Below are 14,539 nucleotides of genomic sequence, written 5' to 3' on the forward strand. Positions count from 1 at the left end.
GAAAGCCAGAGTTACAGAGAAAGATCCTCTGTCCGATGATTCACTTCCCAAGTGGCCCGACCCTATTCATTGTATTCATCTGGAGAGTGAACCAGTGGATGGAAGAGCTCTGTTTCAGATAAAATCTTTGAAAAAAGGAGAGAAAGGAAAGCAGCCCTTGCAGTACACAGTGCAGATAACCAACAGTGATGGGCTGTAAGTTTAGGACAAGCAAACGCCCAGAGGGCAAGTTATCTTCATATTAAGCTTGACATAACTAAATTTAGGAACAAAGTAACAAAAGTGAAAGATAAAGCTCTTTTATTGGCACGTATACATTGAAACGTCACCAGGGCAGCCTTAATGTAATATATAATGTGCCGTCCCTTCTGGGGTTTCGTAGGGTGCTGGAACTTTAGGTGCCCCTGGGGTCCAGGATCTTGCCTATGAAGAGCAGGGCCCCCGTGTCCGTGTCCCGCAGTACAAAGATGAAAGGCCGGTTCAGGTGGTAGTCCAGGGGGAAGGTGAGGCGGGTGGGCTGCAGTTCCGGACTGGGGCCAGTTCCTGCCCCATCCTCGTTCCACTCAAAGCTAGCCCGGTGTTCCACTTGAGTGAGCTTGATAGGTTTGCCTGTGATCTTGGTGAAGTCAGGTGACTCCAGCAAGGGCTGCAGCTCTGCGGAGATGGGGAGGGATGTCCCATCAACACCTGCCCGCCGCCGTAACACCCAGGTAGGCACAGCGAGACGAGCCTCGCCCAAGAGCACCTCACTGAGGTTTAGATCAGAAACCAGGTCACCAGCCTGTCTGAGAGACAAGATCCCAAGACGTGTCCTGGCAGGGGCACTTCTGGAGCTAGGAGTGCACCAGTGAGCAAGGCTGCTCAGGTCCCTCAAACACACCGCCCCCTCTCTGTCGCCGGCAGTACTGCAATGGAGGAACCACCTGTGGCCTCCCCACTGCATCCCCCACCCCCAGGTCGCCCCCCAAGAGCAGAGGGCTGGTTGTTCAACCTACTCATCTCCTGCAGGGCCTTAGTAACCTCGCCTTCGTAGCTCAGCTTCAGCTTGGGCATGCTCAGGACTGCCTGGATGGTCTTCAGTTCCCGGTCTATGTCATGGATGAACTCAGAGGTGAGGCTCTCTTCTATCAAGGTCAAGTTCTGGGTTGCTTTCAGGGGCAGGAAGAAGATGATACTCATGCTTCCAGTTAGGGGCAGCTGGGCAATCTGAAACCAGAGAGGAAGCACGCAGGTTAACGTCTTTGGGCCCAGGATCCCAGAACGGACACACAACTGGGACTTGCTTCCCTGCTCCTACAGTGCGACCCCGGCCCTGCCTCCCTCAGCCTGATCCTGCAACTGTTGCTCCTCTCGCATGTCACTTCCTAATGCTCTCCTTCAAGAGGGAGGCTGCTGCCTTCTCCCCACTTCCCAGCAGCCCCCTGAGCCTCATCCCAAGTGCAACGGTCGGTTGTTCAAAGAACTTCCTCCCATGCTTTGAAGGAACCAGAGCCTGTTCTCATGCATGAGTCCATCTGCTCACTCACTGGCCATCCGTCACAGTCTCCGATGCAGCACTTGATTAGAAATAGGGGCGACAACGTCAGTAACCCAAAGGCGGGTGTTATAGTGTAGCAGTCGAAGCTGCTGCTTGGGACCCTTGCATTCCTGTATCAGCAGAATGTCAGGTTCAAGGCCCTGTTGCTCCACTTCTAACCAAGCTTCCTGCTCGGGCACCTGGGAGGCAGCAGATAATGGCCTACCACCCACAGGAGAGCTGGCTGCAGCTCCTGGCTTCTGGCACGGTCTTGGCCTAACCTTAGGTGTGGGAGGTATTTGAAGTGAACCCAGCAACTAAAAGATCTCTCCCTCCCTGTCTGTCACTCTGCCATTCCAATGAATAACTGAACCTTTTTTTAAAGAAAGTTACTAACCTACAATCTATGCAACCAGTGGTGTTCCAGTGCCAAGAGTGCCCTGAAATCAGAGACCAGTGGGTTCAGACCCTCACGTGGCATGTCTAGCCCGTGCCCCAGGCTCTCAACAGATCCTCAGGTTCACAGCCCAGAGTAAGTCCAGAACCATGGCCTACTTGGGGCTAAAGAAGCCAGGTCCACCTGGCCGCCCGTGACTTGGCATCTGACCGTTTTCTCAGAAGCTGGCTTTACACTGAAGGCAGCAACCGCAGAGTACCCAGTCTTACATTCTCTTGCCCACTTCTGCTCACTTCCCTGGTCTTCACTGCAAACCTAAAGAGGAGAGGTGTTTGGTAACCTCTGTGCCCCCATTTTTTAAAGAAAGAAACGGCTTAGTGTCACTGCTAACTCACTCAAGGCACACAGCAGGTAGCATGGAGGCCACCGTGTGATCTCGGCAACAGCCAGCTGCTGCCCCTACACTGTCACCTCTGCCTTGCCTCTCCCCACCTGCACCCCACAGACCTTGCAGTTGAGATCTGAATCGAGGCCATAGCGTAACACGGCCTTGGGGTCGGACATCATGGGCACTGTCACGGTCCTCTCCTCATCCAGGTGGAAGTCCTGCAGGGAAGTCTTTCTGGAGTCAAACTTTGTCACCCACTGCCCTGCAATGAGAGAATGGAGGGTTCTGAGTCCCAGGAGCAGAGAGCCAGTGAGTGGGGCCATGCTGTGTCTCCCAGGCATGGCGAAGACAAGACTGCCTGCAAGGGCTGTCGGGTCACCGGGGCCTGATGCCCCAGGAATGCCCACATGTCTTCCAGGAGCCTCCCCCCTGGCCAGTTCGGATGGAGATGAGTGGACTGTGTTGAGTTCACTCTGAATCCATGAGGTCTGCGACAGCCCACGGAGAAAGTCCCCTTGTGTGTGCATCACCACGGTGTTTCCCGGGGATGGAATCGACAGAGGCAGAGCTGGAAGGCACCTTCAAGGTCAGCAGATCATCCCACATCTGCTGACTGGGAAGTGGGGTGCCAGTGCCCCCCACCACATCCTGAGAGCCCACATCCAAACTCCCTCAGTGTACTGTGGCCTGTAGTGGCCTGGGACTAACCGGACATGGCAGTGCTGGGGGTAGGATGCCATCGGGCACTCCCCTTGGAGAGGAGGGATCCCCCTTGCTACTTGATAGATTTGAAGGGGGAGGTTGCCCTAACACAACTGCCAGGGCTTCTCTGAGTAGTCCCTGGGCACATGAGCACAGCATGGCCCAAAAAGCACGTGGATAACCAACACCAAGGCACTGAGCACCTGCCAAGTCCCAGGTGTCCTGGGGACAGTGCAAAGTGTCCATAAAGCAGGTGTACAATCCTCACCATTACTAAGGAAATAGGTTATGAAATTTGAAGGGTAAAGGCAGAGTCAAAATTGAAATACTGGGAGGCCGGGGTTGTGGTGTTGTGAGTTAAGCTGCCACCTGCAGCAGATCCTGCCTGCATACCAAATAGGTACCAGTTCAAGATCTAAATGCTTCACTTCCAATCCAACACCCTGCTAATACGCATGCCTGGGAAAATAGTAGAGTATGTTTCCAGTTCTTGGACCCCTGAGCCCATGTAGGAGATCCAGAAGAAACTCTTGGCCCTTAGCTCTGGCCCGGCCCAGCCCTGGCAGTTGTAGCCATTTGAAGGAGTGAATGGAAGGCCTCTTTGTCATTCCTTGTCTCTGCCTTTCAAATAAATAAAATATAAATCTTTCTCTTTTTTTTTTTTTTTTGCCAGGAGCTTCTTCCAGGTCTCCCACACAGGTGCCGGGTTCCAAGGCTTTGTGCCACCCTCCATTCTCTCAGGTCACAAACAAGGAGCTGGAAGGGAAATGGAACAGGCGAGACCCAAACCAGTGCTCATATGGGATCCGGCTCATGCAAGGCAAGGGGATTTAGCCACTAGGCCATCATGCCAGGCCCATAAATATTTTTTCTTTAGGAAAAAACAAAGACATTTAGATTCTGTCTAGGGGCCAACTTTGTGGTAGAGCAGGTTAAGCTTATACCTGTAACACCAGCACTTCAGAACACTGGTTCGAGTCCTGGCTGCTCCACCATCACCCAGCAGAGTGCAGAGGTGTTGCTAAGCTGAGTCCTGGCAGCTCTTCCTCCAAACCAGATCCCTGCAATTGTGCCAGGGAAACCAGCAGTGGATAGCCCAAGTGCTCGGGCCCCTGCCATCCGCATGGAGTGGGTGAAGTTCCTGCCTCCTGGCTCTGGCCTGACCCAGCCCCGGCTGTTACAGACATTGGGAAAGCAAACTGGTAGATGAAAGATGTATTTCTGTGTCGTTCTAACTTTCAAATAAATCTCTTTAAAAAAAAGAAAAAGCAACAACATAAACCTGGTCTGACTAAATGCAGGAGTCTAGCAGCAGGTATAGCATGCTTTTTCCTCCTCTCAGGCCTGTGCTGTGTAGAGATGCACACTGCCAAGTGCAGTTCTCACTTCCTCCTCTGGCTATGCTCCAGGTTCAAGTTGAGCGTGACTTGCTGCCTGTCCCGCCAGCCACCCCCAGGGCCAAAAGAGCAGCAGAGAAGCTCTCACCCTTGAAATAAGCCACTCCAAGGAGGAGAATGCTGATGTCACTGGGCATCTCCCTGGTGGATCTGGCAATCTTGCCTTTCATCTGGGTCTGTACCCAGTTGTTAATTTCCTGAAGGTCCAGCCGAGGGTTGCCAGTCAGGACCCTGGGCCTGGTCCCATACGACTTCTCCAGCGGCGCCACAAAGCTGGACTTTATCCGCAGCTCTGGAAGTGGGGCAGAGCAGAGGTTAGGTGTGCAAGAGAACCATGGCAGCATCCTGACTCTGGGAGCATGCCCGGCTTGGGTTCCGGTCTGCCTCTCTCTGCAGGCCCCCCACTTCCTGCCGGCTGCATTCCCGGGATCTGCCAGGCCCTGGACAGGGAACAACACATTTCACTCACTGCCACTTCTCTTCATGCCCTTGCCCTCTCACACAGCAGCCCACTTCCTCTCCCCAGCCCCTTCCTGCCCACCAGTGCCAGGCTTGGCCCCAAGCACACATGGACTACTGTTTGGAAAGTGGGCCCCCTGGCAGGGCACACTGAGCCTCCAGGGCAGGAGGGCCACTCACTCCTCTCAAAGACAATCCGCGAGGCACTCTTGAAGTTCTTTTGCGGGGCAGTGACTGCGGCCAGGAGGTCCTTGTAGGTGCTGTGGATGTCTGGGTTGCTGATGAGGTCATAGTAGAGCGCCCGCCGAATGAGGGATTCGGTTCGCTGTTCCGCTCCTGCCACACAGACAAGGATGGCAGCCTAGCTCACCGCCCTCCCGGGACAAGGACACCACAGCCTGCTCCATACCTGCGGGCAGCCTGTGCAAGCTAATGCCAGCAGCCAGCTAGGCACACACAAGGAATTAGAAGGCCATGGAAGAAATAGTGCCTGAGCTCAGGCGCACAAGGCCCTGTACTTGCCCCAATAGCATTTCATGACTATTTCCCAGTTAGTAGCTGTTCATGTCCCTGTGACCTCAGGTGTACTTAAGGTATGGTCATATTCCCAGAACCCAGGGCCAGTTGGCCCGTAGTAGATGCTCAAACGAACGAAGGAGGTTCACTCTAAATGCCCACAACCCTGAATACCTTTCCCAGGAGTTAGAGCGTGGCAGCCATGGGCTCACACACTTGGGGCCCTGTCCTCCTTCGTGCCCCCTGCCCTGCTGCAGGTGCACACAGGCCCACATGCCCACCCCGGTGGCGCTCTCTGCGACTATGCACTCACCCAGTGAGAGGGCGGAGAGCGCCGTGGCCACACTGAGCGGGGACAGGAGCACGTTGGCCTCAGGGCTTGCGCTGGACCTCTGGCGGTACAGGTCATAGCCGAAGTTGGAAACTGCCGCTGCCAGCTTGTTCACTGGAACCTTGAAGAAGGGGTCTTCCTCCTCCAGCGGTGCCCCTGTGCCGTCAGGGGCTGGGGAGGCCTGCCAGGAGACAGGAAGGCCTGGGCTTCGAGTTCCAGGGGCCTCGCAACTTCGCAGAGCTGTGGTGGTGCCAGCCCCGCTGCACCTGCCCTAGCTCAGCTTGGCCTGACCACTTAGCCTGGCCGAGTCTGTCTGTGCCCCTGATAGCACAGGGCCTGTCCGCTAGGGAGAGGCAGCTGACCAGGCTCACACACTCGGAACACTCCCCACCAAAAAAAAGAGAAAAAAAAAAGATTATTTAAATTGACAGCTTGGCGTTGTGTGGTGGACCTGCAGTGCTGGCAATACCATACACTCGAAGATGCTGCACGTGGCCCCCAGCTTCAGCTCGGTCCAGCTCTAGCCATCGAGGCCATTGACAGAGTGAGCCAGCTAAAGGCAAACTGACACACACACTCTGTCTTTCAATTAAATAAGAAGAGTTAAATTTGTAACTTTTAAAGGACTATACTATGTGTAATAACAGAGGAGGGTAGCTGTGTGAGGAGGAAATGGGGAGAGGGGAAGTCATTATACCACAAAACTTATGGAAAATGGTAATAACAGAAAAACTTTAACATAAAAAAGTCTGAAAAATAAAACTGGCAAGGAACTCCCTACGCCCCCAAGGGGCTCTCTCCCGGCCTCTCCCGCCCCCTCCATGCCTCCTGCACTGTAGATGTTCCCTAACCATCCTGACCCAAGGGGACCTTTTTCAGTTTTCTGATTTTTTTTTTTTCAGCATCAGCTACCTGCCACTCCCCCGGCCCCCTGCTAGCTCTTTGCATTTGCATTACTTCATCTGGTCCTTGCTGGTGTGTTTGGCGGGTAAAATGCCTACAGAGACTGCTACCTCAAAACCCTGAAAGGCAAGAAGTGAATCGCAGATGTACCCCTCCCCCCAGCGTTTGGTAGTTGAGACGTGAATGAGCGGCTCCCATGGCCCTGTAAGAATGGCTTTGTGTTTTGTTTGAGGGCTGAGCGAGAGATCCCATCCTCTGATCTCCTCCCCAAATGCCTAAACCGCTCAGGACAGAGCCTGAGCCAGAACCAGAAACACAGTCCAGGCCCCTCAAGTGGGTGGCAGGAAGGCAGCTCTTTGAGCCACCGTCACCATCAGGGCACCACTTCTCCAGCGACTGGCTCTATCTGCCGCTGTAGCCCCACTGTGCGGTCTAGCCGTGCCCTCCCCTGCAGCACTCCTGCTCGGCATGTGAACAAGTGCCCGAAAACTCCATCTGCCCGCTGAGCCCCCACAGGCCACACAAGGACATGAGGAAACAGCCCTGGACTTGTTTACGCCCCTCTTACATTTTTGGATCTTTCTTATGACCCCATTCGGTCCCTGAAAGATAAAGTCAGAAGTTTTTCTGTTTTGAAACGTCTAAGAGAAATAAAGAGTGCAGCACCCACTCCCACCTCCCAGGCTGCCTGCTAAGGAGGGGCTGGGATCGCCTGCCCCCTACTCACCTCCTCCTGACCGCCTGCGGTGTCCTGGCAGCTGCCATGCCCAAGGAGGGCTCCAGTCCAGAGGAGTAGCACCAGGGCCTGCATCCCGGGCCTGGAAGGAAGGGCAGCAGGACCACTTCTCTCAGCAGCCGCCCTATCCCGCCCAGCCACACCAGGTACAGGGAGCAGGGGCTGGGCAGGACGAGGGGCACCTTCCCACACGCCTCCCCATCCTGGAGGGACCATCCTCTCCCAGTCATGACTTCCCACCCCTTCTGTGACCCACAGTCAACACCATAGCTGGGGCTCTCAGCCCGTTGTCAGGGAATACCCCCATCCCTGCTCTTGACCCTAAAGCTGTAGCGCAGGGGAGACTCAGCCCAGGGCTTCTCTGTGTGGAGTCTGGCCCAGCACACGGGCACACCGAAGCTTCTGCCTGGCAGCACCTGGCCAGCTCCTCTGCTTTGACTGGCGATGAGAACAGAGGCAGAACCCCATGCCCATGTGCAGAATTGCAGCATGCCAGGAAGGGAGCATCCAGTGTGGCCCTTGCCCTCTCCAGGGTCAGGCAGCCCTGGATCCAAATCTGCATTCCACATTTCAGTAGCTCTCCATGGCAACTTTCCCGCCTTCTAAATAAGGTAGTACCTGCCTATTGTTAGGGAGATTTAATCAGCTAATGCCTGAGCAGTGCTTAACTGTGCAAAGAAATGGCTAACTCACCAAAGATTCCTGATGCCAAAATGCCCACATGTTGCCCGCCCCTCAGTCAGACCCCGGCAGGGTCACTTCGCCACAAAGCCCTGTCCTCTTCCCCCTTTCAAACAGCCTTCTAGTCCCGCAGCCTCCTCAGGTTGAAGACCCAAACCCCCTTCTTCTTTTTTAAAGATTTACTTATTTTTTATCAGAAAGTCGAATATACAGAGGAGGAGAGACAAAGAGGAAGATCTGCAGTCTGCTGATTCACTCCCGAAGTAACCGCAACAGCCAAAACTGTGTAAGGTGAGGACTTTAGCCACTAGGCTACCATGCTGGGCCCCTCAACCCACCTCCTTAGACTACCACATCTCTTTACCCTCCCCAGCAACAGCCCCTCCAAGCAGGCTCTGGTCTGGTCCCTGGAACACAAAGGAAAATGCTGAAATCTGGATCTAGGGTATCCTGGACAACCCCATCCCTATTCCTGCATGTCCTCCAGGGAGGGGGGACATCACCACAGGGATCCCCCTGGACTTAGCGCCAGCCCCCACCCCAACACACACCCCTCCAACTTCCCAAAGCAAATCGGATCAGAGACATTGGGAGTCCAGCTTGTCATGTTGACCACAGTCCTTAGCCTTTAAGTCCACTAATCCATTGGCCAACACGGGTGTGACCAGCAGCACAAGGAATAGACAGCCTCCAAGTTTGTTCAGCTTAAGGCAAGCAGGGTCAGCCGGCGGGAGCCAGCCAGGCCTGCTAAACCCTGCCCTGAGTTTGGGTGTCCCAGCGAGAGTTCCACCCACTCCTGTGTCCTCAGCCAGCTAACTGCTCTTCCACGTGGCTGCCCGGCTGCCCAGGAGACACAGCAGGAAAAGCTTTCTGCAGTGCCGGGACCGTGGCCTCAGTGCTGTCCCACCTTACAGCTGCGCCCCATCCAGCCACACCCAAGCTGGGAGGTCTGAACTGAGTACAGCAGAGCAGTTCCCCAGTGACTGGAAAAGCGGTGAGACTCACAGCGGGTGAGGCTCCAGTCCCTGCGGCCAGGGTAGGGAACTGAGAGAGCAGCCAGGTGGAAGCTGACCATGGCATAGGGTTTAAGGAAGGCAAGTACACAGTTCAAAGACACTCAAAGGGGGAATCTAAAGCCGAGTTTCAGGTCACGTGGTTGAAGTCTGTGACCACATATGTAGCTGAGGACTGAAGATGAGGTGAGGGGACCCAGCATGATGGCTCACCTGACTGACTGATCCTCTGCCTTCAAGTGCCAGGATCCCATAAGGATGCAAGCTTGTGTCCCAGTGACCACTCCACTTCCCATCCAGCTTCCTACTTGTGGCTTGGGAAAGTGGTAGAGGACAACCCAAAACCTTGGGACACTGAATCCACATGGGATACCAGGAAGAAGTTCCTGGCTCCTGGCTTTGAATCAGCTCAGCTCTGGCCTTTGTAACCATTTGGGGAGTAAACCAGCAGACAGATCTTTCTGTTGCTCCTCTCTATAAATTTACCTTTCCAATAAAAATACATTTTTTTAAAAATATTTTTAAAAAAAGAAAGGAAAGAAATATTTTTTAAGAAAGATGAGGTGAGGGACGCAGCAGGAGAAGCTGGCCCAGAGCTGGATGAGGCACCGGCAGTGCTAACAGGCCGACTTTGCATCACCTGCCTCAGGCCATGGGGATCCAGGAAGGGCACATGGCCACGGCCAGCCTGGGACCTCCAGAGCAGAACACCTGCCCAGGACAGTGGTGCTGCTGCGGGCTGGCGCCAGGCCCCTCTGACTGGCCAAGGGCACCGAGGGACACAGGGCTGTGTGCAAGCCAGATCCTCAGTCTGCCAGGTCGGGGAGGGCACGGGGCAGAGGCGGACATCCCCTTGCCAAGGCCAGGCCTCATTTTCTGTCACTTCGCCCAGGCCTCGGGATTTTATGATGTCGCCCCGAAGCTAGGAGTGCAATGGCAAGCCAGTACATGTGTTTCAGATTAAAGCCAGCTGTGAGACAAACACCATCCCTCCTTTTCCTCCTCCACTTCTTCCTCCCTCTCCCACAATCACAATCTGGGGCCACATGGCAGTGGGCAGTACAGGAAAGGACATCTCCCATGGTGACCGTCTCAGGAACCCCTCCTCACTCCAAAGGAGGACCAGGCCGGGAATAGAGCTCCCCAGGTCCCCTGCTGGTCCCAGGGGTTGAACTCCCAGTGGCCAAGGATGGGTCAGACAGTGGTGGGGTTTCTGAGAAGCCCGGAGCTTTTCTTTGGCTCAGACCCACTCCTCGCCTGGGATGGCAGGAAGGGCAGCAAAGGGTCACCCCCTCCTCCAGCAGCCGGCTGGGCTCAGTAGTGGTCATTGTTAGTGACAAGCCTCAGCTTCAAGGGGCCCCGCTCTCCGCTCTCCTCTCAGCTGCGTTGGCCAAGCATCTATCTGGGTGGGGGTTGAGAGACGGGTCCAGCTGTCACCCGGCCCGGCCCCTGGACTCAGCTCCCACGGGTGGGCGGGGGAGTGCGAACCAAGGCTGGGGGGCGGGAGAGACCAGGCTTCCCCAGCGCCCCTGGGGGCAGCAGTTCTCCAGGAGCTTCCTGCCGGGGGGTGGGGGGGGGGTCCAGCACCCTGAGTGCTGCTCAGCCCTGACCCAGCCACTGGCTCCCCACTTGCTTCCTCCTCACCACTGTCCCACTCATGTCCCACTCACTTCCTTCACAAATCCTCCCTGTCTCTTCTACGATGCAGTGGGGTCTGGAGTTCATGGGGTCCTGACCTGTCTCCCCACTGCTACCCCATACCCTCTCTCAACCACTCACTCGCCTCATGTGCAAGCGGCAGGAGCCACCTCCTCCCCGTGCACCCCTCTTTGCTCCCTCGCAATGCGCCCCCCCCAGCACCAACCAAGGGAGCCTCTCGCATGTTGGCCTGGCCCACAGGCTGGCCAGGGCACTGCTTTACCTGTGGGTCCGCTGCAGCTCCACTCAAGCCAGCTGTCTCCAAGCCTACACACTGAGGGGCTCCGGCAAGCCCAGAAGCTTTTTTTTTTTTTTTTTTTTTTTTTTTTTTTGCCGCCTCCCAATGCGGCGTCCAACAGGCTTCAGATTACAGCTATTCCTTTCTTAAAGCGACCTGCACTCAATTTGCATCCTGAGATTGCATCATGGTGCATTGCTGCCACCCCATGCTCCCAAGACATACATATGTGCGCTCCCTCCTCTGCCTGCTGCAGGATCTCCCTGCAGAGTCCCGACTGTCCGGGCTGCCCACTGGACTCCCTGTGAGCAAGCAGGCTGACCCCACAGGAGGAAGCCAGGGAGGCCAGCACCGGCCCAGGTTGGCCCAGGGGACACTCCCTGGCCCCGGGCTCTGGGGCTCCCTGGGTTTGGGGACAAGATAACTCACCCTTGGCTCTGACTAAAAAATGAAGAGATGAACTGGGGTTATGTATGATTTCTCAGCTCAGAAATTCTGTGAACTCTAAGATTGCAATGTATTTATTTGAAAGCCTGAGCGAGTGAGCGAGTGAGATCTTCCATTCTCTGATTCACTCCCCCAATGGTGGCAACAACCTGTGTTGGACCAAGTAGTAACCTGGAGCCTGCAACTTCACTCAGGGCTCCCAGGTGGGTGGCAGAGCAGGCACTTGAACTACCACCTGCTGCTTCCCAGACTCATGAAGCAGGGACCCGAGTCAGGACTGGAATGCAGGATCTTTCTGGAAGCCATGGTGCCCACATCCTTCTGGTTTTCTCCTTCCCCAAATGCCACATCTGCACTGGCATTATCACTAGCTTCATCCTGGGAACCCTTTGCTTCTCCATCTACAAGTCCCCTTAGAGAGAGATAGATGATAGATAGATAGATAGATAGATAGATAGATAGATAGATAGATAGATAGATAGATAGATATAGAAATATCTAGGTTTGTTTGTTTGTTTGTTTGTTTGCAGTGCCAGCACCCCATATGGGCACTGGTTCATGTCTCAGCTGTTCCACTTCCCATCCAGCTTCCTGCTCCTGTGTCTGGGAAAACAGCAGAAGATGACCCATGTGCTTGGGCCCCTGACATCCATGTGGGAGACCCAGAAGAAGCTCCTGGCTCCTGGTTTTGGTCTGGCCCAACTACAACCATTGCGGCCATTTGGGTAGTGAGTGGATGGAAGATCTCTCTGTCTCTCCTTCTCTGTCAATCTATCTTTCAAATAAAATCTTTAAAAAGATTATTTGAGAAACAGAGAGTGTAAGTGAGAGTTGGGACACTTGGAAGTGCAAGACAGGGTGTGGTGCCAGTCATTTTTTATATAAATTTATTGACTGATTTTATTATTGACTTATTATTTCTTATTTGAAAGGCAGAGAGGCGGAGATCTTCCTTCCTGTGGTTTACTCCCCAAATGCTCACTGTTGGAGCCATCCTCTTGCTGCCCTCTATGATGCACATCAGCAGGAGGTAAGTGGGGAAGCAGAACCGGGACCTGCCTTGCACCCAGGCGCTCTGACAGCAGGTGCAAGCATCCCGAGTAGAATCTTAACCCCTGTACCAAACCCGCTCACCCTGTGAGGACTGGGCGGGGTGCTGAGGGTTAGCAGAGTGGGGGAATCACTTGGAAGAACTCCCCCCACCCCGCCTGCCCCGCCTTTCAAATAAATGGTAACTTTGAAAGCACATTTTAAAAAAAGATTTGTTTTTTATTGGAAAGGCAGATAAAAATTAAAAAGGATCCTCCAACTACTGGTTCACCTCCCAAGTAGCAATAACAGCCAGAGCTGACCTGATTTGAAGCCAGGAGCCTCTTATGGGCTCTCCCTTATGGGCTCAGGGTCCCAAGGCTTTGGGCCACCCTCCAACACCTTTCCAGGCCACAAGCAGGGAAGTAGATGGAAAGTGGAACAGCTGGGACACGAACTGGCACCCACATGGGATCCTGGCAGATGCAAGGCAATTATTTAGCCACTAGACCATCATGCCAGGCCCTGAAAGCACATTTAAAAACAGCAGGAGGAACCCATCATCTGTGTCCTAGGGCAATAGTTGAGCAAGTTCTGATTCTTGGTGGTGCCTCTGCAGGAGGATGTGAGCCACAAAAGAATGCAGGCACCTCAGGCAGTGCTCTGCCCTGTGTGTGCACCATGCTATACTTCAACTACAACTTTAAAGTAGCTCTGGGCGGCTTCCCTTGGCCCTTTGGAATAAAATGCAAACCCTTACCCTGCTCTGCAAGGACACCTGTGTTCCAGCCCTAGCCCGCTCTGCAGCTCTGGCCTTCGCTCTTCTCTCTGGCCTGGCACACTGCAGTCCCACCGGCCTCCTTTGCTGCTTCTCCCATGATCAAAGCCCATTCCTGCCCCGGAGCCATTGCCCTGGTGCTCACCCCTCCCTGATCCCGCAGCTCCCGCTCTCTGAACCAACAGGCTTTTGTTGTATCCATCTTTTTGCTCCAATGTCACCTTGGGAAGATTTCCCCCCAGTCACAGAACTTTGTGAATTTTCTTTATATCACCTGTCCTTCTGTTTACTGTAGCCTGTGGTCCAGAGCACCTCACCACCAGACTTAGCCTCTGGAGGAATGAGGGTCTGGTCAGCTTGTCAGTGCTGTGGGCACTGCGGGACCCATGGGAAGCACTCGGTAAGCACTTGCAGAACAGCCAGGGCCTGGGAGGCAATGGCAGTATAGATGTAGGTTAGCATTGCAGCACCATGGGGCAAGACACTGCCTACAATGCCATCTGCAACACAAGCATCCTGTATCAGAGGGCTGCTTCCAATCCAGCTCCCTGTGGACACACCTGGCAAAGCAGTAAACCTGGATGGAGTTCCAGGCTCCTGTCTTCAGCCTGGCCCAGCTCCAGCTGATGTGGCTATCTAGATAGTGAACCAGTAATTGGAAGGCCTTTCTCTGCATCTCTTCCTCTGCATTTCAAATAAATAAGTCTTAAAAACAACAACAACAAAAGTTCGTGTGGGTGGGCTTAGTGAACCTGTTATCTCTTCCAAGAAAAACTCTGCAGATTGTCGCTCGGCCTTGAGCCTGTTCCCAGCTTCCTTGACTACTCCTCTTATGCATCCTGAGTCTCCCAGCATGCACCTGCCTCAGGACCTCTGTGTCTGCCACCCCTCTGCCAGGCAGCTCCTCCCCGAGAGCCCGCAGTGCCCTCCCTCCCCTCCTTCCACCCTTTACCCCATAACCCCTTCTCCATGGGACTGCCTCCCAGCCCTGCTCTGCCTGCTGTATTTGTCACCACGGCAGCTTGCACAGCGTCCCCTCGGATCCACTGTGGATTTCCCTTGTTTATCGCCTGGCGCCCACACTGCTAGTTTGCAAAGGCCAGATTCGAGGCCAGGTCTATCTGACTGCGCCGCGCCCTCCAGGCACTTGCCTTGAACCACTGCGCTTGAAGCCCGCAGGTGGCTGCTACCACACAGCACCCTGTATTCACAGAGGAATTCCCAGCAGAGAAGCCTGACCACCCACGGGAGCCCACAGGGACACCCATGTTGCTCCTGATCCAAAGTACCCCCAGCTATGTCCCCCAAGT

General features: G+C 54.5%; 1 protein-coding gene across 1 annotated transcript; it reads right to left on the minus strand.

Moving 5' to 3' along the window:
• Positions 1-279: 279 nt before the first annotated feature.
• SERPINF1 (serpin family F member 1) lies at positions 280-11,020 on the minus strand. The gene is made up of 8 exons (XM_041000677.1): positions 10,961-11,020; positions 7,337-7,427; positions 5,689-5,887; positions 5,040-5,195; positions 4,489-4,692; positions 2,421-2,563; positions 996-1,206; positions 280-654 (listed from the first exon to the last, which is right to left on the minus strand). Exons 2-8 carry the CDS (start codon positions 7,418-7,420, stop codon positions 395-397), a joined length of 1,257 nt encoding a protein of 418 aa, XP_040856611.1. The 5' UTR covers positions 7,421-7,427; positions 10,961-11,020; the 3' UTR covers positions 280-394.
• Positions 11,021-14,539: the final 3,519 nt, after the last annotated feature.

This window comes from Ochotona curzoniae, unplaced genomic scaffold, assembly GCF_017591425.1.
Source record: "Ochotona curzoniae isolate NIBS_2020 unplaced genomic scaffold, NIBS_Ocur_1.0 scaffold_2453, whole genome shotgun sequence".
Taxonomy (NCBI): Eukaryota; Metazoa; Chordata; class Mammalia; order Lagomorpha; family Ochotonidae; genus Ochotona; species Ochotona curzoniae.

Excerpts from the sequence above, each read along its gene's own strand:
- SERPINF1 (XM_041000677.1), bottom strand. The coding sequence starts at position 7,420 with ATGCAGGCCCTGGTGCTACTCCTCTGGACTGGAGCCCTCCTTGGGCAT. Across the intron at positions 1,207-2,420 it reads ATTCAGATCTCAACTGCAAG|ATTGCCCAGCTGCCCCTAAC; the intron begins GTCTGTGGGGTG and ends CTCTGGTTTCAG. Across the intron at positions 655-995 it reads TAAGGCCCTGCAGGAGATGA|AGCTGCAGCCCTTGCTGGAG; the intron begins GTAGGTTGAACA and ends CCATCTCCGCAG.